At 41.3% G+C, this 27,305-nt stretch overlaps 1 protein-coding gene and 1 long non-coding RNA gene across 2 annotated transcripts; one reads left to right on the top strand and one right to left on the bottom strand.

The window, feature by feature from the left end:
* Positions 1-246: 246 nt before the first annotated feature.
* On the bottom strand, positions 247-10,513 carry abcb6a (ATP-binding cassette, sub-family B (MDR/TAP), member 6a). The gene is made up of 20 exons (XM_046837232.1): positions 10,373-10,513; positions 9,070-9,590; positions 7,318-7,458; positions 7,033-7,222; positions 6,763-6,855; positions 6,422-6,614; positions 6,025-6,146; positions 5,789-5,898; positions 5,545-5,610; positions 5,338-5,463; positions 4,504-4,580; positions 4,330-4,393; positions 4,149-4,234; positions 3,985-4,042; positions 3,020-3,124; positions 2,770-2,944; positions 2,466-2,578; positions 2,225-2,319; positions 2,074-2,142; positions 247-1,484 (listed from the first exon to the last, which is right to left on the bottom strand). Exons 2-20 carry the CDS (start codon positions 9,583-9,585, stop codon positions 1,325-1,327), a joined length of 2,559 nt encoding a protein of 852 aa, XP_046693188.1. The 5' UTR covers positions 9,586-9,590; positions 10,373-10,513; the 3' UTR covers positions 247-1,324.
* Positions 10,514-10,681: 168 nt separating this feature from the next.
* LOC124377885 lies at positions 10,682-12,849 on the top strand. Its single transcript, XR_006924123.1, has 2 exons — positions 10,682-11,464; positions 12,328-12,849. It is a non-coding gene; the product is annotated as an uncharacterized LOC124377885 (long non-coding RNA).
* Positions 12,850-27,305: the final 14,456 nt, after the last annotated feature.

Below are 27,305 nucleotides of genomic sequence, written 5' to 3'. Positions count from 1 at the left end.
CTTTTGCATTTTTCACAAATTCGGACTGCAGCAGCGTGAGCCGTGTTCACACCGAAATCCACATTTCACAGATGTGTACGAGATCAATGGAGCACAGAGCCTGAGAACTATCCACACCACGACGTCCTTATTCAATACAACATAAAAACACAGCACACAATCTGAAACCAGAAAACAACCCTGAAAAAATACAATGTCAGAAGAAACACTGTCACCTGAATAAACACTGCAAAAATGAGCACCAAAAAAACCCCCACCAGTATTTTATTTAAAACAATGTCAGTGATATTCATGTCCTGTATTTCACTTAATCCCTAAACACTTCAGTGTTTATGTGATTATATAAAAATATATACAGATTTAAATAATATGTACAGATTGAAAATAATCATTTACTAGTGATGAGTTAATAATGTAACATGAGGGAAAAAAATCACAAAGAACAATTTAGTTTCAAAATAATAAAAACAAAAAATATATATTCTTCAGTGTTTAAACATAATTAGGAAATAAAGTCAGAGTTTAAAATATATAAGGAAATAAAATGCCCTAACGTTCTAATACCCACACAATAAACACTTCTCTAACCCGACAAGGCTGAGAATGTTGGCGCTCGTAAGTATTTATGTATCTAAATTATAATATTGTATTAATATAAGCATTAATTATACTGAATAACTTGAGCCAAGCAGTATAGCAGGATGGAAAAAAGAGAAAAGAAAGTATGCTGTTCGGTACTTGGATGTTGATCATTGGCTCAAAATATTTTTAGGACTCTTGAAGAACCCGAATGTAAAAAAAAAAAACGATCAAATATCAACGCATAATCCATCAGTGGCTTCATCCAATGTTTTGATCATTATGGCTTTTAAATGCAGAAAGAAAGGGACAGGAAATGGACACACACGTCCTCTTCTTATGATGCCATACGGTGCACAAACAAATCTTTCGACATTCATCTAAACCCTGAATATGTTGCTATGGTTTGTACTCCATTATTTATCATTTGATTTCCAGGTTGGACTGGAAATTAGATTGGAAATATTGGGCGCTTTAAGGCACAGATCAGATTGGGTATTAGGAGATTTGAATGATTGCAGAACAGAAATCGTGCAGCCTCGTGTAGTGAAGAACGTGTATGTTCTAATACTAAGTGTGTTTGAGTGTGTTGTGCCTACGCCGTTTTAGTAGCAGAGGGTGACATGATGTCTATATGTTCTATTTAAACAGCGTAGACTTGCTTAATGCTTATCTTTTCTACCGAAACGTAACAAAAAGCTTAAATTACCCACAATCCCCCTCTTTGGTATATAGTGTTGGGCTCTCAGTGATGCCCTTGTCTTGCAGAGGATGGCGGGGGTTGGAGTTTCTCAGGAAGTCTGTCTTTGGTTTCGGTGTCGGAGGCGGAGTCCGAGTCCAAGGCCTGCTGCTGTTTCAGCCACATGTCAGCATAGAGTCCTCCTTTAGCCAAAAGCTCCTCGTGACTGGAAAACAAAGATTGATAAAGTAATGCACGTAGTCATTAACAATCTTAGGCATACAGTGTGTGTGGCAAAAGAAGGTTCCCCACACCATCATACAGCCACCACCAGGCTGAACTGTTCTGCAGTTGATGCCAAATTCTCCAATCACCAATTTTTCTGTCCAGATATGGTTTTGCCCTCACAAAAGTAAAACCCAATGTGTTTGTTCTGCTCTTGTTGCCCATGTGGTTCGACATTTCTTTTCTCTGGAGATGTTTTCTGATCACCATGGTTGCATGATTATTCGAGTTTTGTAACTGTGCTACTTCAACGCGATTGGCCGAGTGAATAACTGCCAGAACGCTTTTTATGAAGAAGCCTTTCAAGAAATCGGTCGTGTAGCATCATAAATAATCTGAACACACTTGCAGGAAGCACTAATTCCACATCCTCTACACAAATACTCTTGATTGGTTAGCTTCACTGTGCTGTTGGGAACTCACTTGGGTTGCAATCACATCATTAATTTGAAGGTTATAGGAACAATTCACTAATACAGATGCCTCATAAGAAACTCATTATAAAGGAAGGAACCGTTTTGTCTTCTCACCTCCCTCTCTCAGCGATCTGTCCATCCCGGACGACGAGGATCTGATCGGCGCCGATAATGGTTGACAACCTACCACAGTGATGAACGTTAATAAGACAAGCAAAGAAGGAAGGGTGTATTCCAAATATGCCAAATCTGTGGGTTTCCTCACCTGTGGGCCACTACCACAGTGGTTCTGTTGGCACACACTTTCGCCAGCGAGGCCTGAATGTTGCGCTCTGTCTGCGTGTCCAGGGCTGAAGTGGCCTGCAAGAGCCAATCGGTATACCAGCAGTCGGTATCAATATTCTCAACACGCAAATCAGGTCAGACTGTGCCACCTTGTAGAGCCGCCGTCATCAACCGACCAGTCAGAAATCAGAACTGGGTTGTGTATAAAAACGCCTACTCACCTCGTCAAGTAAGATGATCTGAGGAGCTTTGAGGATGGTGCGAGCGATGGCCACCCTCTGCTTCTCCCCTCCGCTCAGCTTCAGACCCCTCTCACCCACTTGAGTGTTGTAACCTGAGTTACAATCAAATCAAACATATTGTACAACATCCCCATACACACATATTCTAATACGCCAATCAACATTACCTCCTGATTCATAGCTGCACTACTGTTATAGAAATCAAAACACATCCCGACCAATCGGATGGAAGAATTTAACAGGGTTATTGCTTCCTTTTTTTTGCGTATAAAGAGCAACTTACCATCGGAGAAGGCGAGAATTTTGTCGTGGATGTCGGCAGCGATGGCGGCGTCCTCTACTTCCTCGTCGGAGGCTGAGATCCGGCCGTAACGGATGTTCTCACGGATGTTAACGTTGAAGAGGACGGTGTCCTGAGGGACCACTCCGATGTGGGAACGCAGTGAGGCCTGCTTTACCTGCACACACACACTTATTACTGCAATCTTTATATAATATTAACGAGATCATGTAATATTTCGTCCACGTCTCACCTTGGAAACGTCCTGGCCGTCGATGCGGATACAGCCGCCCTGAACATCGTAGAAACGAAAGAGGAGGCGGATGATGGTGCTCTTCCCCGAGCCTGACTGACCCACCTGTGTGTACGATCAGAAATAACACACAATCGGCACGTTTAATCCCGAAGGAAATTCTTTTGCCAGCAGTTACATATTACACACAGTTACACACAAATACATATTAATACTTTTTAAAAAAAAAACAACATAGTACAAAATATTTACACTAAAAAATAGTAAATTATATATAGTATATTTGTGAGTAATATGGAAATAAGAATGTTTTGCCAATCCTGAACTCTGAAGTAACCTGGACACACAAGACCTACGCTTCGAACACGACTGTGGACTGGGTACGGACAGCAGCCGTTCAGCACCAAAGTTGGGGAAAGTCACTGAGCACTTGGAAGAAGGGCAGGGTGCTAGAATGAGACACGGCTGGTGGCTCTTCACCATCCTTGAGGAGCCGGAGGTGCATTAAAGGAGACTGAAAGAGAGAGAGGTGCCTTTTCCAGATGCCTGTGCTAAAAAGTAATCCTCTGTTTTCTTCCCTAGAGCGAGGACGCCAGAACCACCACGCACTACTGCACCTCTAAAACCGAATTTACCGGGATGATCCCTCGGAGCCGTGGATTTTCTATGCAGGCTTCTGTAAGCCACCATCACCCCACACACTCACTCAATCACCTAACCCTCGCTGAGAACTAAAGCACAATAAACCGCGTTCAGATCTTCCGTCTGTGTTCAACCCGACGCATCCGCGAGGCGCTAAATACGCTACCACATTATGTAACAGATATATAATCTAGATTTAATAAAGATGTTTATTTTATTTTAATATAACCATATTTATTAAATGAATTGAGTATTTAAAAAAAAACAAGCGGTGTAATAAGCAAATACAAAAAAAGCTGCATAAATATATCTTTTTTACTCACAAGTGCTACAGTTTGGCCGGGCAGGACCACAAAGGAGACATCCTTCAGAATCTGTTTCCTGTTCAACACAATTAGTGTATATTGTACAGTGTATATATAGTATACACATGTATATAATTTGTTTTTCAAATTGTGAAAAATTGGCATTCTATGAGAACCTTTACCCTTCCACATAGCTGAAGGAAACATTTTCAAACTCAATCTTTCCCTGTTTATACTCCAGGGTTCCAGCATTCACAACGTCCTTCACCTGAAAACCAACAGAGAAAAAAAAAAAAACACAAACATTAACCAAAAGGGTCATCAGATCTGCTATAATGTGAAACCTGGTGTGTCCCCCCTCACCTCCTCTTCTTCATCAAACAGCTTGAACATGCTCTCCATGTCAATGAAAGACTTCTGGATGACCCTGAATAACAGTAGAGCGTGTTTCTTTTTCTGTGCCGCACACAGAGTAGGAACAAAATAAACACACACAACGTAGTGTGTGTGTGTGTGTGTGTGTGTGTGTGTTTTTACCTGTAGTATGTACCAAACCAGTTCAGAGGTGTATAGAGCTGGATGATATATGTGCCGAACAGAATATAATCTCCAACCTGCGTGTGGTGAGCGCGCGCACACACACACACACACACACACACAACAAATGAATATCTACAACTATTCATCAACAGACAGGAACAAGCAGATACACAATTATACAGACACACACATACACACAATAATGTGTATCTAAACAGAAAGGCAGAGACGGACAGACAGACAGGCAGAAAGGTAGAGACAGACAGAGGGACAAGGAGTCAGACAGGGAGACAGGCGGTGAACAGTATAATGTTAGACAGATAAAGAGAAAGACATGTCTAATTAAACTATATAATAAAGAGGTAAAGACAAGCTGACCATCCAGGAACAGACAAAAAGAGAAACGGAGACAAAACAATGGACAAATAAAATTCAAACAAAGAGAAAAGTAGACAGACCAACAGACAGACTGATATAATTCTTTAAATACACTGACAGCAGAGATAAACAGACAAATATATAAACGAAAGTTTGTGGACACCTGAGCATAAGCTTGGTGTGTGCTTGATTTTCCACATTTAGTAAAGTCAGGTGCTGATGTAGGTGAGGAAGTAAGGAGGCCTGGGGTGGTTTCATTGGTAAAATATTTTATACAATCGTGTGCCAGTGACTTGGAACCGTTTCGGGGAAGAACCACATGTGTGTGGAAAAAGTCAGGCGTCCCAATACTTTTGGCAATACAGTGTAGTTAAGCAGACAGGCAAGACAGACCGGGGATTCATAATAAATGAACATGAAGCATCACTCAGAAGTAAAAACTCTGTTTCTGACCTGAAACTTGCCCTCGGTGACAAAGTAGGCGCAGAGCAGCGAGCCAGCCAGCAGACCTAAGCCGATGATCAGATTCTGGGTCTGATTCAGCAGAGCCAGAGACGCGTTGGTGAGCCACTCTAACGACTAAACACAAATGAACAGCGGGGTCAGTTTAGAGCACAGCCCACACCAGAGACACGAAACACACTCACAGACTGATGTTACCTGGTACTTCGCGATGGCTTCCTCAAAGCGTCCCACTTCGTAATCCTCCGCGTTGTAGTATTTCACCTGGCGTGAAGTCGTGTAATATACATGTAATAAACACAAAGATCTCGTCATCTTGAGAGCTTTCTCACATAACTAGCTTTATAGATTACTGATCAACAGATCATGAATTGCTAAAATCTTCAATGACTCAACCCAGCTCCATGTGGAGAAATTGAGGAAACTTCTAAACATCTCGTACCGTCTCGAAGTTCAGCAGGGAGTCCACGGCTTTGGCCTTGGCGTTGTTGTCCTGGGTGTTCATTTCTCGCCTGTACTTCGTCCTCCATTCGGTTATTATGATGGTAAGAGCTTTGAGATAAAACGTAACAAAAAAATTAGGCATGAATGGCAAAGATATAATTCACAGGCTTTCATATTTTGATGGTCCTAAAATGGACAAGGAGCTTCCAAAATCATCTTTGAGGAGGGACTCACTGAGGTAGAGCGCCATGCAGATGAAGATGATTAGACCAAACCAGGCGTTGAAGTTGGAGGTGAAGTAGATAATGGCGATGATGATGTCGGCGATTGTGGGGAAGATGCTGAACACGATGTAGCTGAAAAGAGACAAAAAAATTATTCAACACACACACACACACACACACACACACACACACACACACACACACACATAACTCCTTTTACAATTAAGAAAATTAATTAACACCTAACCAATAAGAATCCAGAATTCATGAATATGTACATATGTAAATCCAGACAATATATTGATAAATAAGACTTCACACTGTCTTTGTAGTTTCTTTTTGTCTTAATGGCAGGCAAGAGGAAAAAAAAGAGAGACGTTTAAAGTGAGAGAGGAGGTGTTTGGAACCTGAGCAGACTGTCGATGGAGGAGGTCCCACGGTCGATGCTGCGCAGGACTTCTCCGGTGCGCCGCTGCAAGTGCCAGCGCAGAGACAGCGAGTGTAAGTGGGCGAAGAGGCGAACCTGCACCACGCGCCCAGTGTACTGCTGCACGCGGATCCACAGGAACGAGCGCATGTTGCTGACGAAGCCTGAGGAACCTAAAGGAGGGAGGAAATAAGAACGTAGCAGAGTGCGTTAGTACCTGAAACAGTTAGCTCGCTTTGCTATTCTAATCGGAGAACAAAGCGAACACCTGGCTGAGCAGGTAACAAGCAAATCAAACCACTTATTTCCTCACACACGTACCTGCACCACCTCCCTGCAAGAACTTCAGCAGGACATAGATGCACACAGTGGTGGCCAAGGTCTTCCAGGGACTTCCTCCTGTCAGCTCGTTTACTAACAGACAAGAGCATATATATTACTAACACACACACACACACACACACACACACACACGAGGTGCGAAAGGTGTTGTGCAAAAAGTATGAGGTGCGACAGGTGAGAGGTCTGAGGTACGAGATGTGGGAAATATGCTGTGTGAGAGGTATAAGGTGTGAAAGGTATCCTCATCACCTATGTTTTTATAGTAGATGGGTACGAAGACGTTTATGGCACGTTCAGCTCCCAGGAGCCCGAGACACAGGATGACGAGGAACTGGAGGAGGACGTTGCCCCTCGGCCACATGTACGGCAGCAGGAGACGCACCTTCCTTCTGAAGTCAGTCCACGCCGACTGGTTCTGTCCTGCGCCGCCTAGCAGGGGCTTGAGAGGAGGACAAAAACAGAACGCTGTTAGTGTCGCAATCGCACAGACAGCAAAACAAAATAACACACACACACACACACACACACACACACCTGTCCGCCATTTTCCACATCACGCTCGTCCTCGTTAATGAGGAATGAATAGGGTCTTCTGGGCAGCCCTGGAGCTCTGAGGCCCATGAAGAACAACGCCCCAGAGCAGATATAACGAAACAGCCAGAATGCAAATTCCACCTGTACACAAACACACACCATCGTAAACTTCAGTGTGTGATTTATCCTTCTCATACAGTAGATCGGTCGATTGTGGAGGTTAGGTGGTCTGATGCAGAACTCTATCACTCTCCTTCTTGGAGAAATAGCTCTTACAGAACCTAGAGGTGTTTTAAAACATGGGATGGCATGTCACTGCAAAATGCTGTGGTAGCTAAGCTGTTTAAGTGGGACGTCAATTTTAACTGCATCACCTACAATGTCACCAGCATCTCCACACCATCACACCTCCTCCTGCATGCTTCACAGTAGGAACCACACATTCAGGAACCGTCCGGTCACCTTCTCTATGTCTAACAAAGACACGAGAGTTAGAAACAAACGTCTTTAATTTGGACTCATCAGACCAAAGGACAGATTTCCACTGATCTAATATCTATTCCTTGTGTTTCTTTGGCATGAAGATCTGACTCACGCAGTCTGCTCTGAAAAGTAGATGTTGAAACACGTCTGCTCTGAACTCCGAAAAGCAATTATATAAATCTGTGGTTTCTAAAACCGGTAATTCTAATGAACTTGTTCTCTGCGGCAGAGGAAGCTCTTGGTTTTCCTTTTCAGGGACGGTCCTCGTGAGAGCCTGTTTCATCATAGTGTTTGATGGTTTTGGAGACATTTGGGGATACATTTAAAGTGCTGGATATGTTTTGGGTAGACTGACCTTCATTTCTTCAAGTAATGATGGATCTTTTTTTCTGTGTATTGTGTTTGTTGCCATATTTTGGGTTTGTACAGTAGTTGTAGTAGCACTAACAGGAATGTTGACTCTGCAGTCACACTTTCCTCTGCACAAGATAACTGATGGTCACATTAAGAAGGCAAGAAATGTCACATATGAAGGCAGATGATAAGAGTTTTCCAAGCTGTCATCAAAGCTAAATGTGGACAATCTAAAATATAATCAGGATTTTTGTTTACTACGTAGTTTTATACATGTTTACATTGAACAGTTTTTAGCTATGTTACCACAACTAGCTGAAAACTGCTGAGTCAGTGGGCGTGGCCTTTTGAAGTAGAGGTGTTTTATGTCAAATATGTGGGTGTTGCTTAAACATTAACACCACTCCCCCATTTACCTCATATTGCTGACTTAGTAATGAGTAAGTGGAAATGTGCCGAGTCATCCCTGCTCAGCTGATTCATGTCTCACTGTGACTCACATGTTACTCTGTGAATTTAATATTTTTTTGTGGATAAACTGCTGATTTTTTTATGTACTAATGTTGGGCAAATCAATTAATTTTCCAATTTCTTATTATTTAAAAAAATATATATATATGATCAATCGGGTTCTAGCTTTCCATTTAGGACCTGTAAGTTCCTGAGAAAGAGCTGCCTCACTGGGCTGAGGGGAACACGGGGCTCTCTAGACCTCAACCCGTTCTCTAAATATACATACAGCTAGAACCCTGAACCATACAACAAACCCTTGAAGATCAAACCCAGATGAAGATGTGGATAATTCTCACAAGCTTATAGGTTCAAGTTTTGTAGAACCTGTTTAAGAAGCTAGAACTTTTGAATGCTTAAAGATAGAACCAAAGCAAAGATATTTAGATGTTCCTGAGTACTCACCAGCTGCTCTGAGTTCTCAAACCCCCACCACCACCTGGGGCTTTCCCATGATACAAATGCCAGGTTCTCAGCTACAAACGCCATCGTCCAGTACAGCAGCAGGACGGCACTGTGTCCCGACGTACTGTCCATCACAAGAATCCTCTTCCTCTCCACTCTTAGCAGCGCCGTCGCCCAGGCCCACGCCAGGGCATAGAGACATCCACAGAGCACCACGTACCCAGGCACAGATGAGTCACGGACCATGTGGACAATCATCCAGACCGGTCCTTGGAGGCCAAGAAGAACCGAAAGTACCAGCTGCAGTTTGTAAAGCTGAGAACGTGGGACAAACCGGGACTCCATGTTGGTGCCGTAGCGAGTGTAGCATGTGCAATGTAGAGTGCCGAGGAGTATGGCGAGCGTAACGAGGACAGACGGGACAAGTGTGAAGAAGAAGCATGGCGTGAATCCATTGTCAGTCCAGACTTGGTGCATAGACACACCCGGTTCGCAGTAGCTCCTGAGTTCCACCATTCTTCCTAAACAAAAAAGATGAGTCAAATTATTATTTATTATTTACATATTTTATTGGCGAGCCAGCCAGGAGCTAAACGGGTCAGTGAAAGGTCCAAAACCTAAACTGGAACCTGTTTACCTTTCGTGCTGCAGGCGCCCGATATGAGGTTATATAAGGTAAGCAAGTGCTGTTATACTCGAAGATGTATGAGAAGCAGAAAAAACCTTTGTAAAAACACAGCGAAAACATTTTATTTCTCTTACGCTGCAGCAATCTGTCAATCATTATCACAATTAATGTCCACAAGTTAGTTCCTGTCCTCTTATGTTATAGCAGCTATAAACGTACATACCCAATAATTTTTTTTTTTTTTTTTTTTTTGCGTTTGAGCCAGTCATGTCCCAAATCATAAAGTCATAGATTTGTTCTTATAAGGACCGTGATTAAACATTTTTCCGTGATATAGATTAATAGCCTAGATTAAACTACACATCGGAGTTATTCTTACTAATATAATAATAATAATTAGTAGTAGTAGTATAATTATAATAATAAAACACCAATAATATGTCTGGTTAGGTGTTAAAAGTAATAAATAAAATAAAATGTAATAAAAATTTTTTAAGTGCGAATTGATTATACTGACGTGATTCGGCTCGCAGACGGAACTACTTTCCTATCAACAATATCTGACCAATCAGAATCCAAAACCGCTTCTCAATACAATGTTTCCGCAGGAGTGTCGCTTCTTCACTTCGCGGTTTGGAACATGAACCCCTGCACCTGTGACATGATCAAGTTTACCTTCTATATAGCTCAGAAATCCAGGTCCTTATCAAGCAAAATGTCCTCGAGAACAGCTTGAGCCGCACGTCCTCTGTCTGCGCTCTAAACCGTCTCACTCCGCCCTCCGCTCCATACCCACACCATACCGGAAGTAAACGTTCCTTCCAATCCGTGCACGTTTTTCATCACATTCTTACCTGTTATCAACTTAATATCACTTAAAACCACCATGAGATCATCCTTTGTCTTGTATTAACTTATTTTAAACATTAAAGCGTCATTATTTTTTTTAAATACATCTCTACGCACGCAGAAAACATTCTGTAGTCCAGTGTTACAAACTACATCCCCCAGGAACACGGATGACTTCTGGACCAATCAGAGCGCTCTATTACATCCGGGGGATTTATTTATCTCTCCAACGTGCGTTTCGGTGCTCTTACACCGGTGTAAGAAAAGTTCAACATAAAAAAGCGCATTATTTTAGCGACAAAGTTGCTAAAAAAATCAAACATAATCAGACGAAGCATGCTTTTTAAAGTCAGTGTTGTGTGGAATGTATTTGCCTATATTTATTTATTGTTTTAAAGTGAATGTTGCTGAAACTTCCAGAAATGACCGCTAACTTCCGGCGTCGTTATGACGTAATGACACGCGCAGTTTAAAATAATATTCGCGTACAGCATTTTCTCCTCGGCAAATACATATGTTTTTATTATTCTCACCAATATTTTGTGAATTATGCGATATAATTGCATATGTGGTCATTTTTTATTTTGTAATCAATCTAATTTGTGTCATGTATTATAGTCAGAAGCGTTATTATTGAATACTTTCAGTTAAACCGGGTTAACACTAGGGGGCGCTGTTGCTCTGTGGGGAAAAAAATCGTATTAAACGCGCCATACTTTTATTATCTAGAAAGTGACCAATGTAACCAGCATTTTAATCGATTTTCTTGAGTTCCTTCTCCCAGCGCTACTGCTGCTACGTGAATATGACGTATCAACACATAACGGAGTTCGAGGCGCGTCCTGAGAGTCACATAAAATACAGATTAACATGGTAGAGGTAGAGCTGCATCTTCCTGCAGACACAACAGGAAAGAAGGTCTGTTTTTTTCTCTTCTGCACTATGAAGGCGTTTGTGAAAGGGCCATGAGTTAGAAGTCAGAAGGCACTTAAGCAAATTGATGATTTGAAACCAAGTCTTCATCGAGTCGAGTGTTTTCATCGCCTGCGATCTGGAACGGTGTAAAAATAAATCAACAGTGACTTCATCAATCCACACATATTTTCAGCCATTTACAGCAGATGTTCCACTAGATCTTGTGAAGATTTGAGGAGATTCATTCATCCTTTAAAGTTGTATGTAGATTCAGGTATTGATGTAGGTGAGGTGAGGAGGCCTGGGTTGAGGGCAGGGATCTATTTCAGGAAAACTTCCACACACTTTCAACTCATGGAAAGCAGATCTTCATGGAGCTGACTTTCAGAGGGCATGGTCATGCTGGAACAGGTTTGAGGGTTTCAAGTGAAGGGAAAATTATATTTTACTGCATCACCACATATGGCTGGGAAAAAAATAGATGTTCCAGTAGTTTTGTTCACTTTTGTCATACAGACCTGTGTGTGTGTGTGTGTGTGTGTGTGTGTGTGTGTGTGTGTGTGTGTGTGTGTGAGATATGAGTCGAGATAAAGGGACTTGTCATGGCAGCCAGAGATAAAGCCAGAGGTTAGAAAGGTGCCTGCGCAGATAATCCTGTTTGCACATCAGACAAAAGTCAGGAACCGTGTGAATTTTGTGACATCGTTCGAACAGGAAACAGTTTCTCCTGCGATATTCCACAGGAAAAAAAAAAAACCAGAGGATTATGTCATCATCTTTTCTTTACTGATTTATATACATGGCAACGCTGAGAGAAGTTCACAAGGCTGTTATTATACTTTATACTGTCTCCTTTTCTTACGTAGGGACAAGAGGACACACTCTGCCTTTTCTCCTAGAAGATACAAGAGTGTGGAGATTGTCGGCCTGAAGGAACGAGGAACGAGTGCAAAGCGTGTTTCAGTGAGCAGGTGGAGTTCATCCTCCTCCACAGGTAGTGTGCATTTTGAACATAACCTGTCCTTCCTGGGGCTCAAGCCTCGGGCTTGTCTCGGAGGGTGGTAGCTCAGCGGTGAAGATGTTGGACTTGTGATTGGAAGGTCGTGAGAAACACTCATCCTCAATGATGATACTGGGGCTTGAACCCCCAACATTCTGCTACGCTACCCCAAACATTTAGCGTTGAATCACAGATGCTGTTTTCGCACATCCTTCCTTGTCAGGAAAAGCCGAGGTCAGAGCTCACGGTCAGCCCATGTACGGCCCCCTGCAGCAGATCGGCTCAAGTACCTTGCTCAAGGGTCCAACAGTGGCAGATTTGTGGTGCTGCGGCTTGAACCCCCGACTTTGTACATTTCCCATTAGGATGAATAAAGAGTCAGTCTGTCTGTCTGTCTAATGATAGTGGTGGACGAAGTACACAAACCACGTAGTTGAGTTAAAGTAAAGTAAAGAGATTTTGGTTCCTCCTTCGTGTGTCGGTTCCTCTGCTCAGGTTCCGATGTCATGTTTCCTATCTGTTGTTTCTGCTTCCCCGTGTCTGCAGCCTCAACCCTTTTCATTTCAGTAGCTGTTTTTATTTTCTAGCAAGTTTTTTTCCGGCTTCCTGTTTCGAACCTGCAGATTTTACCTTTTTATTTCTCTTTTTTTTTTTTTTTTTTTTTTTTTGGACCCTGCCCCGTCTTTGCACGGGGGTCGTTCCGAAAGCATCGTTGCCGACCCTGGTGATGGAACCGGCCGGTGAGCACCCGCATTAACAGTCACAGAATTTGTTCAAAGCAGATTTTTTAGGAAAAAATTATTTTAAAAGTTGTACAATTTGATTCGTACAAACATAATCACACAGTCTGGAAACATTTTCTGTTATGGTTAAGATTTCGAGTCGGACGACACCAGCAGATTTGGGCCCCCAGAGGCGTTCTCTTGTTTTGAGAGGGTTAAAGGTCATTTTTCAGTCGCACTCATTTCCTGTGCACGCAGGAAGCACGGCGGAGGAAACATCTCGCAGGAACGGCCCGGTCGCACCTCGTTTTTTTTTTTTTTTTTTTCTTCTGCTGGGTTTTTAATAAGGAAGTGAGTGTGACAGTGTACAGTGTCAGTACATCGGCGTTATGAGAGGAAGACTCTTGTGTGCCTTCGCTGCTCTTTGTTTGGCCATCAGCGGACAAAATAAAAACATTAGCCGCCCCATTTCCTAAATGGTTCTCGATGTCGTGCCGTCGGTGGCCGAAGATCCCTCATCGTTTATGGGTTATTAATAGAATAAGGGCGAATAAGCCGGACTCGGGGCCATTAGGCACGCTAAGAGGGACTTAATTGTTTCCTGAGTGTCTGGAAGTAGGGCCTGTAAGAGGAGGGTAATTAAATTGCTCCCTCCATTATCAACCTCCCCGTTTTGTTGACTCGGATCTCAATTAGGGCAGTTTGTTAGGACACGAGGGCTCGGCTCCGGCTCAGACACGAGTACTTCTGTCATCCGGTCTTTTCTGTCTACTTTCCTCAGACTGAAATTGAAGACGTCGTCTACTGCGGGCGAACGAAAATCGAGTTGTCATGCGATAGGACTGAAATCCTTTCATCCAACTGCTTTGGAAGAATGTTGAACACACAAAGGCATACGAAATAATTATACAAAATGCATCAGTTTCCCTGATTTCTATTAAAGGTCCACCGATTGGATTTGACCGATGCTAAAAGCTAGTTTGGATCGTTCTTGCTGATTAGCGATTAATCAACAGATTTTTTTTTGTGGGTCTTTGCGTGTAAAAAAAAAAACAAAATTATAAAACAGCACGTGGCGTCAGCAGTTCGCCTCCAGAGGCACGTAATGACAGCTACCCGGTAGGGATCGGTTTGGATTTTTCCAATAGTTCCAGCAATAAGCTATCAGTGCTGATTAATTAAACAAAACCAATGAATCGGTCGACCTCTAATTTCTAGATTATGGTGGTAAAAGTATAGAGGTACAGTTTTATACTGTAGGAAATTTGCGTCTACATACTGTGGTTTGTCTAAATGTTTGCGCCGTTTATATAATAATAAATATATATAATTTATATAGTAATACAATAATGAGTATTCTGGAAAAAACAATGGTCTTATGTTTAAGCAGAAATCCTACATTTATCATTTTTACGATGCTGAAAAAAGTTTTAACCTTATGGCTCATGGCGCATGTTGTTTTTTAAAAATTATAAAATAATAATTCATTTCTTGTTACATGTTCTCATGTGTATGACTACAGAGAAATAACTAACGAGATCTTGCATGTCCCAATATGTTTGTACTCCAACCTTTCCGGAACGTGAATGTTTTGGGAGTATGTATTGCACAGTCGAAGTGCCATGGACCGAAGCCTGGCCGCCGGTTTCACCGTGTTGGTTTTGTCACAGTTCAGTGCTTTCACAGTTTACACTGCACACTGCAGGGTCCCTCTAAACCACGCCACCAAAAAGCATGTCAATATACACGATGAGCTCATGCGCCGACGCAATGCATTTAAACGAGGCGGATCACAGGACGGATAATGGCTAGGAGATCTAGGGTGGTGAATGAAAAGCTGGAAGATGTTGTTTAGACGAATAATGAATATTTCGAGGGATCACAATACAGGAATGGTACACAGAGGCTGTAGCTTGGAAGATTCACCAAACTTTTCTGGTACAGATAGTTTTTAAAATGCATACTGGATTTAAAAAATAAACATGACACTTAAAATAGCACCAAACTTTATTTTTTTTTTAAAGTACTGAATCATGAAAATGTGCTAAATAAAATAAACATGAATATATTATTTATTTTAATAAATAGTGAGCGAAATGAAAGACACGCATTTTAACTGAAACAGAAAGTCACACTCCAAAAAAAATAAACACAGTTGCATCAATAAATAAAAAAACACCCTTCAGATTAACAGCACGTGCGTCAGTGATTCGCCTCCAGAGGCCGCTGTCGAACTGTATAAATCAACCTGGAAAAACTATATGTACTTTTTTTTTTGCCTATATTTCTCACAATCAACTATCGAATCCGATGAATCGGTCGACTTCTACTCAAGTGTGCAAATGCATAGTGGAAGCTTAGACCATCTTGCGCAAGAGCAAGAACGATCTATGATCAGGAAAGTAAAAAAGATAACTAACGTAATTAACGATCGGCATTACAAAAACAAATCTGTTAAAAAAACAAAGTCTGGATCATAGCAACACAATAAAAATGCCTTCAGAAAGACTGAAAAGGTTATAAATGCACTAAGTAATCAGGGACACGATGTAGGTGACCACACCAGGAAAACAAACGAGTACCAGGTTGTTTTATGGGTTCATTAATTCGTTCTCACGACAAGGACGTGTTTTACGTACATTAGTGTCTACAAGCCATTCATGTTCATGCAGCTGAAGTGACTGCGCTTAACTTCAGAACATTTTCGTGAATTCGCTGTCAGGATCTTTTAGGTTACTAAAAGGTGGAGGAAAAAGCTGAGCAGTTTTTCGTAATAATGAAGTTCAGAGCCATTTATGATCTTTAATTCCAGCTATTCATCACAGGAGACGTGTTCACTGGCGCAGGACATTTTACCAAATGTAAGGCACGGATCATAAAGCTCAGCAGCAGAGGGACGAAGTCCATTTCCTGCCACACTGGGGTCGGAATATCTGCTGGAATTCTCCTCATACACAGCGCTTGTCAAAAGACACCGGGAATTTAATGGATTTTGAGACACATGCATGTTCCTTTTTTTTCTCTTCCAAAAACACACAATTGGATGTTGAACGAGTTGAAGAAAGTTCTGTGGTGTCCAAATTGACCATTTTTGTCTCTAACAAAAGAAGAGAGACAAGATGTGATCAGACTCCCTCACACCCCACAGTCACACATGGAGGTGGAAGCTTAAGGTTTGAGGTTGTTTTGGAGCAGAGAAGGTCGAAGACGTATTTGGGTTAGTAAAAGGACGCAACATGGCTTCCATTCCATACTTCAACATCACGCAATTTCATCCGTAAGTGTACATCTGAGGTCTTCAAGCGTTATTTAGAGAGCAAACTGCCTTCTGGAGTGTAATCTGTCATGCCCAGTCACCGCACCTGAATCCTTTTAAAATGCTCTGGGATGAACAAGAAACCTCCAACTAGTGAAGAACAATTTTGGCAAGTATTTTGGCTGAATGTTTGGGGAAATGTTTGGGATGCGTAAAGCTGCTCTTCGAGCAAAGGCTTTTTTTAGTGAAATGAAAGTCATTATGCGATATGATTTGTTGCATAGAAACAACAGGATGTTTCTGTAATAGTTTGCTTACGTTGTTGTAATTGTTATGTTCCAGGTGCGAATGAGAAACACGGACCCAGGATTTGGTCTTATTGCGGCTGGCGGCTCCTTCAGTACAGTACAATCGTGTCTCAGTGTCATGGATTAACCGATCAAAGTCGAACAGACACAGGTTTCATTTAGAATCATGTTATTTGGTTCCGGCCGGATTTACGGTCAAACGTTGCATCTGGGATCATGGCGGTGGGCGCGAAGGGGTGGGAGGCCTCGCCGTGGGATTGGGTGGGTACAAGGGTAAACAGTATTACCCCCCCGAAACGAACTGAAGTCTGACACTCATTAGATTTCCTGGCATATTTACTTTACTGTAATGCTTGCCGTCTGTAATTATGACAAAACTATTATCCAATTAGGCAGTTAGCTGATTAGCCCATTAGACCAGTCGATACAGGCAGGACAAAGCCACGAATATTACAGCAGTGATTAGATATAACTCAAGCAAATCAGACATGATGTGCAATCTATAAAATCTGAGGCAAGCCTTCATGGCACTGCTTCGGAATAATAAGTGGAGGTGAAGCCAGCTCGTGTGCTTCCTACTGCTACAAGCTCAAATCGAGGGATGTCGCACAAAGGAAAAAACTATTTCACACACAAATGATGATGCTAGCTAGTTTTTAGTCGTATTATAACCTGAGCTAATACCCGAGTGTGAGGTTTTTATAGTTCATTTAGTTTCAGGTTCTGCAATATTATTTTTGACTTGACAGCAAAATCAAACAAGCTGGCAAGAAACAAAAACGAAAACCTTTTACGATTTGTGTGAAAAAAAAAACCATGGATCCCACCCAATCATTTTGTCATTTGCGTTTCATTTTCGAATCAAAAACAGAAACTTAACGCAATGTGCTAGAGGAGCGCTGGAGGAAAACAAAACAGTGACCAGCAGGGGGCAGAATAGACTTTAACCCCTATAGTTATCGATTGTAACAAAAAAAATGTTGATTAATTGATTATTAACCTCCCCAAACCCCCCGCCCTCCGCCTCCACCGCAACCAGCCAAACTGATTGTTAATGTTAATGCATTACTGTCATGTCGCAATGTTACCAATATTATATTGATTCAAATTTGACCTATATGGAAGGAGTCTCCATTTCCAGTTTTCCAGAGATTTGTTACCATGATGTCGTTAGTGTCGTCATAGCGTTTGCATGAAGGCTAGTTAAATGCACGCTAATGCTAATTCTCTGCTACAAATTCGACCTTGTTACACGATGGAAAAATAAAGGATCATTTAAAAAAAAAAGAAAAGAAAATCAAGTGGTTTGCGTTGCTCTAAAGCGTGACACGAGGATTATATGGTGTCATGTCTGTGACTGAGCACTACAGTGGGGATTATGAGGGGAAAAAAAGAAAGAATGAAAAAAAAAAGTGATTAATCTTCATTCCCAGACAAAGTGAAGAGGTGACATCGAGGATCTCTCGCAGGACCGAAGTCCCGTCAACAGCTGGTAATTAAAGCCGCAATAAATCAGGGCGATATTTTTTCATATTTACTGCACAAGAGCTCGATTTCTTCCAGGCGCCTCCTGGGAAACACACACACACACACACACACACTAACACGTACACACACTGGTTGATTTCGAGGGCACGTAGTCGGAGGCCCATACATTATCCTGTCTCTTTATACGTCCTCAGAAAGCGAAGTCTCCGGGATCCGTCACCGTGGCAGGCAGGTGGTCCTCGTACGAGCGCTCAGACAAAAGAGGACGGCGTGGCAGGTCCCGGATCAGCTGGAGACGCTCTGCGTTTGCTTTTCGGCAAGTCCGTGAGTAACTTTGTTAATGGGCTCTAATTTGGCCTGGAGGGAGAGCTTGTGTGAATGTGTGTGTCTAAGAGCGTGTTTTGGGGGGGATTTTAAACGGAACTGGCGGCGTCTGCGGTGCCAGAAACTACAGGCCATCTGCTGGGGGACTGCAGGAAGCCGCTACCTGCTGACAAATACCAGCTGCTCGTAGCATGGAGTGCTAGAGGAAAATAAAACAGCGACCAGCAGGGGGCAGAATAGACTTTCATCCCCTATAGTTATTGATTGTAGTAAAAAAAAAAAAAAGTGGATCAATTGATCTGATCATCTGTAATTACTGTCATGTCGCAATGTTACCAATATTATATTGATTCTAATTTGAACCTTTATGGAAGGAGTCTCCATTTCCAGTTTCAGCGATTTTAAGATTCGACAGTCCTCAGGGCGTAGGAGATAAGTGATCCATATGTCCATATATCCATAAGCCATATGTGGTTCTACCCCATAAAGTTTGTTCACAATTGTATACAACGTCTTTGAATGCAGAAGCATGAAGTTTCTTCTTCACTTGATCCAGGCAATCCAAACCAACGCCCCTGTGCACGAGATCCATGAAGATGGGCTTTCTCCTGCGATAGAGCACGAATAAACTAATGTGAACGTTGATTGCACTTCAGGGGACTGAATGTGGAATGTTCAGAAAGAAAATGTTTATATAAATCTTATGTTTAGGTTTCCTCAAACATTTGGTGATATGTATATATATACAGTGCCCTCCACAATTATTGGCACCCCTGTTTAAGATGTGGTCGTGGACTTCAAAAAATTCTCCTTTTTTTTAAAACAACATAGAACCCAAATGCAAAAAAAGAGAAAAATCCAACCTTTCATTTAAGTACATAACTTTGGTGGTAAAAAAAATCATACATTTAGAAAAGAAAAAAAAACTTGAAATCATGTGTCCCACAATTATTGGCACCCCTAACAATTCCTCTGAAAAATTTAATTGTTTTTTTTTTATATATTTTTCTGTAGTTGCTAAGGTTGGTCAGGGTATCTAGGGACTTTTAATTAGTAATTCATGATTTCCTGTTTCCCTGGGGTATAAATATGACGTGACACAGAGGCCTAATTCTCTTACCCATTTGTCAACATGGCAAAGACAAGAGAACACACCATTCAAGTAAGGCAGATGTGTGTCGACCTTCATAAGTCAGGCAATGGCTACAAGAAAATAGCCACTCGCCTTAACTTGCCGGTATCTACAGTCAGAGGAATCATTAAGAAGTTTAAAACAACTGGAACAGTGACAAACAAGGCTGGAAGAGGTCCCAAGTTTATCTTGCCACAACGCACAGTGAGGAGGATGGTAAGAGAAGTAAAAAAATTTCCCAAGCTCACCGTCACAGAATTGCATCAAAGAGTGGCATCTTGGGGTCACAGAGTCTCCAAAACAACCATCAGACGCTCTCTACATGCCAACAAGCTGTTTGGGAGGCATGCAAGGAAAAAGCCTTTTCTCACTAACACTCACAAACGTAAACGTCTGGAGTTTGCTAAGCGGTACTGGGACTTCAACTGGGATCGTGTGCTTTGGTCAGATGAGACTAAGATTGAGCTTTTTGGCAACAAACACTCTAAGTGGGTCTGGCGTAAAACAAAAGATGAGTATGCCGAAAAGCACCTCATGCCCACCGTGAAGTATGGTGGAGGATCTGTGATGCTGTGGGCCTGTTTCTCTTCCAAAGGCCCTGGGAACCTTGTTAGGGTGCATGGCATTATGAACGCTTTGAAGTACCAGGATATTTTAAATAAAAACCTGATGGCCTCTGCCAGAAAGCTGAAGATGGGTCGTCATTGGGTCTTTCAGCAGGATAATGATCCAAAACATGTGGCAAAATCTACACAAAAGTGGTTCAGCAGTCACAAACTCAAGGTCCTCCCATGGCCATCTCAGTCCCCAGACCTCAACCCAATCGAAAACCTGTGGGGCGAGCTAAAGGGAAGAGTGCATAAGAGAGGACCCAGGACACTGGATGATCTAGAAAGATTGTGCAAAGAAGAATGGTCAAAATCCTCTCTCTGTGTTCTCCAATCTTGTGAAATGTTATAGGAGGAGATTAAGTGCTGTCTTGTTGGCAAAAGGAGGTTGTACAAAGTATTAACATCAGGGTGCCAATAATTGTGGCACATGATTTCAAGTTTTTTTTTTTCTAAATGTGTGATTTTTTTTACCACCAAAGTAATGTACTTAAATAAAAGGTTGGATTTTTTCTCTTTTTTTTGCATTTGGGTTCTATGTTGTTTTAAAAAAAAGGAGAATTTTTTGAAGTCCACGACCACATCTTAAACAGGGGTGCCAATAATTGTGGAGGGCACTGTATATATATATATATATATATATATATATATATATATATATATATATATATATATATATATATATATATATATTCTACACTGAGTGAAAAAAAGATTGTTCTGTATTTTTCTTGACCCAGTATGTATACAGTGGGTAAAGAATTGGAGATGAGGACCAGGACTGGACCTCAGCTGTGCTCTGATGTAGAGCTGTTTATTGAAGCCTGGACCATTTCGCACAGCCTGAGCTGATTTCTCCTCGTTGTTGTTTTTTTTTTTTCTTTCCACATTCTCTCAAGGCTCACGTCCATGTTTATCATTCCGCGTTGCAGTCCACACGTTAACTCCTGACTTATTTCCCAGACGCGCTCTCTGTCTGCGCCATCTCGCGCCATTAACTTGATTTACCCAGGCGTCCGATGCCTTCGTGGGTCATCTGTACAGCCGAACGCAACACCGTAGGGGTACGAGGAGCAAAAAAAAAACCCCTGCGAAAGGCTCTCTATGGCCTCGCATGACAAATGGAACTATTATGGAGAGCTGGATTTGGGGGCCTGATGAGGATGATGAGTGATCCGGAGCCTGCTGCTCTCCCACGTGTACTTTGTTTAACCTCTATGACGAGCGAAAGGCTTCAAAACACTGTCTGGTTGATGTTTTTTGTTTTTTTGTGATGATAAACAGATCTGAAAGGAATCCAGGGCTTCCTGCTGAGCATTGAATTGGTCAGGCTTGTTTTGTTTTTGAGAACGAGAGCAATAAAAGCCGATGCCAGCGGTGAAGAAAGCGTCTCGGCAAACATTGCGACGAGGGGATGAAAACGGCAACGAAAGAGGACGAGAGAGAGAAAGAGAGAAAGAACAAACCAAACCTCCGATTCACGAACCATTGGCCCTCGTTTCCAGCAAATTGCCCGAAAAGAACAGACTGCCTGTTACATCAGCTCAGCGCTAATGGCCTGTTATTAAAGACATGCATCACACAGTGTCCCTGTGGATCAGACCACACACACACACACACACACACACACACACACACACACACACACACACACACTTTAGTCTGATTCCTGGAGGTATGAGCAAGGAGAACAAGGCTACCCGCCCCGTCCTGGTAAATAACCCCACGTCTTCCAACTAGCAGTTTTGGCGGTACATTCTGAGCTATTATCCACATTACAGTCCCGGCTAATTAGCCTGGAATTAGCTAGCACCAGGCTTAACAACTATTTTCTCTCCTGAACATTAATGTGACAGAGACGAATGGCTGCCACTCGTCCCCCGTCGAGAGCCAGCGCTCTTCGCTAAAGCTTGTTAGCAAAGCCATCCGTTCGGTGTCACCTGCTAGCGCTGAAACGCCTGCGCGCTAGTCAGCGGCAGAGGTGACACTTATGCGGCGTGAAGCAAGAGGCTTAAAGTCTCTCTTATGCTCACACGCACACACACACACACACACACACACACACACACACAATGTGTATGTTGTGTAAATCAGTGTAATCACTTACCCCAACCCCCCTTTATAACCCCCCTTTATAACCCCCACTATAATAAAGCCTGCTTCATTTCACCGTCTGGACGGTGTTGTGTCTGATGAAAAACGATAATGAAACACGGATCCCCTGTAATGAAGAACACCAATAATGTGGAGTCAGTGAGAGGTGGAGAGAGAGAGAGAGAGAGAGGGAGGAAGGAGGGTCCACAGGTATGCTGTCTCTATGTACAATGTCCGCAGGTATGCTGTGTCTATGTACAATGTCCACAGGTACGCTGTCTCTAACAGGTACGCTGTCTCTATGTACAATGTCAACAGGTACGCTGTCTCTATGTATAATGTCCACAGGTACGCTGTCTCTATGTACAATGTCAACAGGTACGCTGTCTCTATGTACAATGTCCACAGGTACGCTGTGTCTATGTACAATGTCACAGGTACGCTGTGTCTATATACAATGTCCACAGGTACGCTGTCTGTAACAGGTACGCTGTCTCTATGTACAATGTTCACAGGTACGCTGTGTCTATGTACAATGTCCACAGGTACACTGTCTCTAACAGGTACGCTGTCTCTAACAGGTACGCTGTGTCTATGTACAATATCCACAGGTATGCTGTGTCTATGTACAATGTCCACAGGCACGCTGTGTCTATGTACAATGTCCACAGGTACGCTATGTCTATGTACAATGTCTCTATGTACAATGTCCACAGGTACGCTATGTCTATGTACAATGTCCACAGGTATGCTGTGTCTATGTACAATGTCCACAGGTACGCTGTGTCTATGTACAATGTCCACAGGTACGATGTCTCTATGTACAATGTCCACAGGTACGCTATGTCTATGTACAATGTCCACAGGTACGCTTGTCTCTATGTACAATGTCAACAGGTACGCTGTCTCTATGTATAATGTCCACAGGTACGCTGTCTCTATGTACAATGTCAACAGGTACGCTGTCTCTATGTACAATGTCCACAGGTACGCTGTCTCTAACAGGTACGCTGTGTCTATATACAATGTCCACAGGTACGCTGTCTGTAACAGGTACGCTGTCTCTATGTACAATGTTCACAGGTACGCTGTGTCTATGTACAATGTCCACAGGTACACTGTCTCTAACAGGTACGCTGTCTCTAACAGGTATGCTGTGTCTATGTACAATGTCCACAGGTATGCTGTGTCTATGTACAATGTCCACAGGTACGCTGTGTCTATGTACAATGTCCACAGGTACGATGTCTCTATGTACAATGTCCACAGGTACAATGTCTCTATGTACAATGTCCACAGGTACGATGTCTCTATGTACAATGTCCACAGGTACAATGTCTCTATGTACAATGTCTCTATGTACAATGTCAACAGGTACGCTGTGTCTATATACAATGTCCACAGGTATGATGTCTCTAACAGGTACCCTGTGTCTATGTACGATGTCCACAGGTACGCTGTCTGTAACAGGTACGCTGTCTCTATGTACAATGTTCACAGGTACGCTGTGTCTTTGTACAATGTCCACAGGTACGCTATGTCTATGTACAATGTCCACAGGTATGCTGTGTCTATGTACAATGTCCACAGGTACTGTCTCTATGTACAATGTCCACAGGTACAATGTCTCTATGTACAATGTCCACAGGTACGCTGTGTCTATGTACAATGTCCACAGGTACGATGTCTCTATGTACAATGTCCACAGGTACGATGTCTCTATGTACAATGTCCACAGGTACGATGTCTCTATGTACAATGTCCACAGGTATGTCTCTATGTACAATGTCCACAGGTACGCTGTCTCTATGTACAATGTCCACAGGTACGCTGTGTCTTTGTACAATGTCCACAGGTACGCTGTGTCTATGTACAATGTCCACAGGTACGATGTCTCTATGTACAATGTCCACAGGTACGATGTCTCTATGTACAATGTCCACAGGTACAATGTCTCTATGTACAATGTCCACAGGTACAATGTCTCTATGTACAATGTCCACAGGTACAATGTCTCTATGTACAATGTCCACAGGTACGCTGTCTCTATGTACAATGTCCACAGGTACGCTGTCTCTATGTACAATGTCCACAGGTACAATGTCTCTATGTACAATGTCCACAGGTACAATGTCTCTATGTACAATGTCCACAGGTACAATGTCTCTATGTACAATGTCCACAGGTACAATGTCTCTATGTACAATGTCCACAGGTACGCTGTCTCTATGTACAATGTCCACAGGGACGCTGTCTTTCCATCTCTTACTATGCCGTTGCTTCCTTCTGAATCCTTTGCTTTCTTCGTCTCACTCATCCTTTTTATCCATCCTTCCTCTCTTCCTCCCTCCATCCTTGCTCTCTGTATGTAATAGATGGAGATGTAGTTGATGGCAGTTTGGGTATCAGTGAGGGCAGGTAGACCAGACGCTGGCCTATAGATGGCATTGTCCACCTGAGCAGCAGTGATGCACTGTAACAGAACGTCTGTGAAGAAGCGATTTCTTTTTCTGACATAGAAAAAAAAACAATATAATTAACATGGATTTTCATGAAAAAGTAATGACCCCCTTTTACCAGTCTAAACGATTCTTATAGGATTTATTTTTATTTATTTTTACAGAAACTGGTCTAAGATATTAAAAACAATATTAACTAAGAATGCTTTATTTCTGTTTATAGTTAAATGGAATGTTATGGAAAGTCTGATTGAAATATTTACAGTTTTATGTCGAGAAGCACAAGAACAACTATTTCTTTATTCAATTCATCTTCTTTGATTCATTTATTTTCAAATGATTATTAATTCCACGTGATCCTTTGTTATTCTTTCCCTTTTTTATTTTCAGATGTATTTTTGTTTTAAAAAAAATTACTTGATGTATTCATGTTTTTGTTTTTTTACTTCGGCATCCTGACAACAATATTAACAACAATATTCATTTTCTTTATTAGAGAAAATTAAATACTTTTTTATTAATATATTAAAAAATATATATTTAAAAAAACTTCAAAATCCCTGACACTGGAGACTCCTTTCTTTCATAGACATCCAACAAACATCTTATTACAGGAAAGAAAATCACTATATAAGGTTCAAACATTTAATATAAAAAGAATTAGAATGATTGCGTATAGAAAATCAGCACTTTCTGACCAATCAGAATGGAGAATTCGCCTCGTAAAAAAACGTTTTTTCACCAAATCCGTACAATGACGTAATCGTTTCAACTGCTGTTCTGGATTTCATTCCCTGACAGGACTTTTCACGAGGTGAAAAAGGCGACTCAGAAGGAGCGACAGAATCCACGGGTGACATTTCCGAGACATTTGCTTGCTAAAGATCTTGACATTTCTGCTTGCTTTCCGATAATAAGCGATGCGGTGAATAACCGCGTCAAACGTCTTCCAGTCTGGAGCCTGTTCAGAGAGCGCGCTATCGATCCCGAGACGCAGCCGTAGCAAAATTTATTTCATACATGCACGTGTGTTCGTTAAACGCGATGAAGAATGTCGTGTTGCTTTCACATGCTTGTTCAGGCAAAAAAAACAATTCAATTGAAATATTTACTGTTTTGAAAAAAGAAGCAGTGAAAGAATAATAATAATAATAATAATAATAATAATAATAATTTAATTATCTGTAAATAATTTGTTTATTTTTACACAGGATTCTTTAATTTTTAAATGTAATTCTTTTAATGATTTTTTTTTTTTATATATAATTTTTCATAACAATTAATTTATTTCCAAATGATTTTACTTTATGTGATCTGTTCAGGATTTATTAAATCTGAAATGGTGTATTTCTTTCTGCATCTCATTTATCTGATTTATTGTCTTCTCCTTCCACTCTTGAGCCCATGGTGGACCTCAGCTTCCTAAGAAAGAATTTCACTGTGCTGTGAAGTACATCTGACAAGTAAGAAGTTTCTCTCCTCTTTTCTTTTCTTTTCTTTTCTTTTCTTTTCTCTTCTTTTAAGTGAGTCACATGAGTATATTTCAACATAATAGTGTTCTCATAAAAATGTATCACAAATGAAGTTTTTGAAGCTGTTATTCGGTTTGGCGGTTTGGACAGAGGGGTAATGAAAATGTGAAACAGTTGAACCTTTCGGCGAAAGAGAGATGAAGAAAGAAGGAGGCCATTTTTTTCCAAGGGCTCCAAACAAAGCCAATTAGCCGAGCCCCTTTTATCTCTCATGGTCTGAGCTGCAATAGAGCTGAAGGCTTCCTGCTTTGATTTCATTCTTGTTTCACATCGCTGCTGATTATTCAACGTCTATGTTGACGTCTACAATCATGAATCTTTGTCAGATGCTAGGAGACAAATATGAAGAAAAACAAATTTAATGTAAAAACAACAACAACAACAACAACTGGGAAACACCTTAAGACTGTTTCTAATTTTAAAGACAATGTTTTAACTTATTAATTTATTATTTATTTATTAATTCTATAGTAATTTTATTATTTTACATGTTTTTAAATAGTTATTATATATATATATATATATATATATATATATATATATATATATATATATATATATATATATATATATATATATATATATATATATACACAGTACATACAGTACAGACCAAAAGTTTGGACACACCTTCTCATTCAAAGATTGTAGATTCACACTGAAGGCATCAAAACTATGAATTAACACATGTGGAATTATATATGAATTATATACATAACAAAAAAGTGTGAAACAACTGAAAATATGTCATATTCTAGGTTCTTCAAAGTAGCCACCTTTTGCTTTGATTACTGCTTTGCACACTCTTGGCATTCTCTTGATGAGCTTCAAGAGGTAGTCACCTGAAATGGTCTTCCAACAGTCTTGAAGGAGTTCCCCGAGAGATGCTTGGCACTTGTTGGCCCTTTTGCCTTCACTCTG

Source organism: Silurus meridionalis, chromosome 24 (assembly GCF_014805685.1).
Source record: "Silurus meridionalis isolate SWU-2019-XX chromosome 24, ASM1480568v1, whole genome shotgun sequence".
NCBI lineage: Eukaryota > Metazoa > Chordata > Actinopteri > Siluriformes > Siluridae > Silurus > Silurus meridionalis.
This window is presented reverse-complemented; position numbering and strand designations above follow the sequence as displayed.

Coding starts and splice junctions, on each gene's coding strand:
- abcb6a (XM_046837232.1), bottom strand. CDS start 9,585: ATGGTGGAACTCAGGAGCTACTGCGAACCGGGTGTGTCTATGCACCAA. Junction 7,223..7,317: donor ATGTGGAAAATGGCGGACAG/GTGTGTGTGTGT, acceptor CCTCCTCTCAAG/CCCCTGCTAGGCGGCGCAGG. Junction 6,147..6,421: donor TCCATCGACAGTCTGCTCAG/GTTCCAAACACC, acceptor GTCTCTTTTCAG/CTACATCGTGTTCAGCATCT.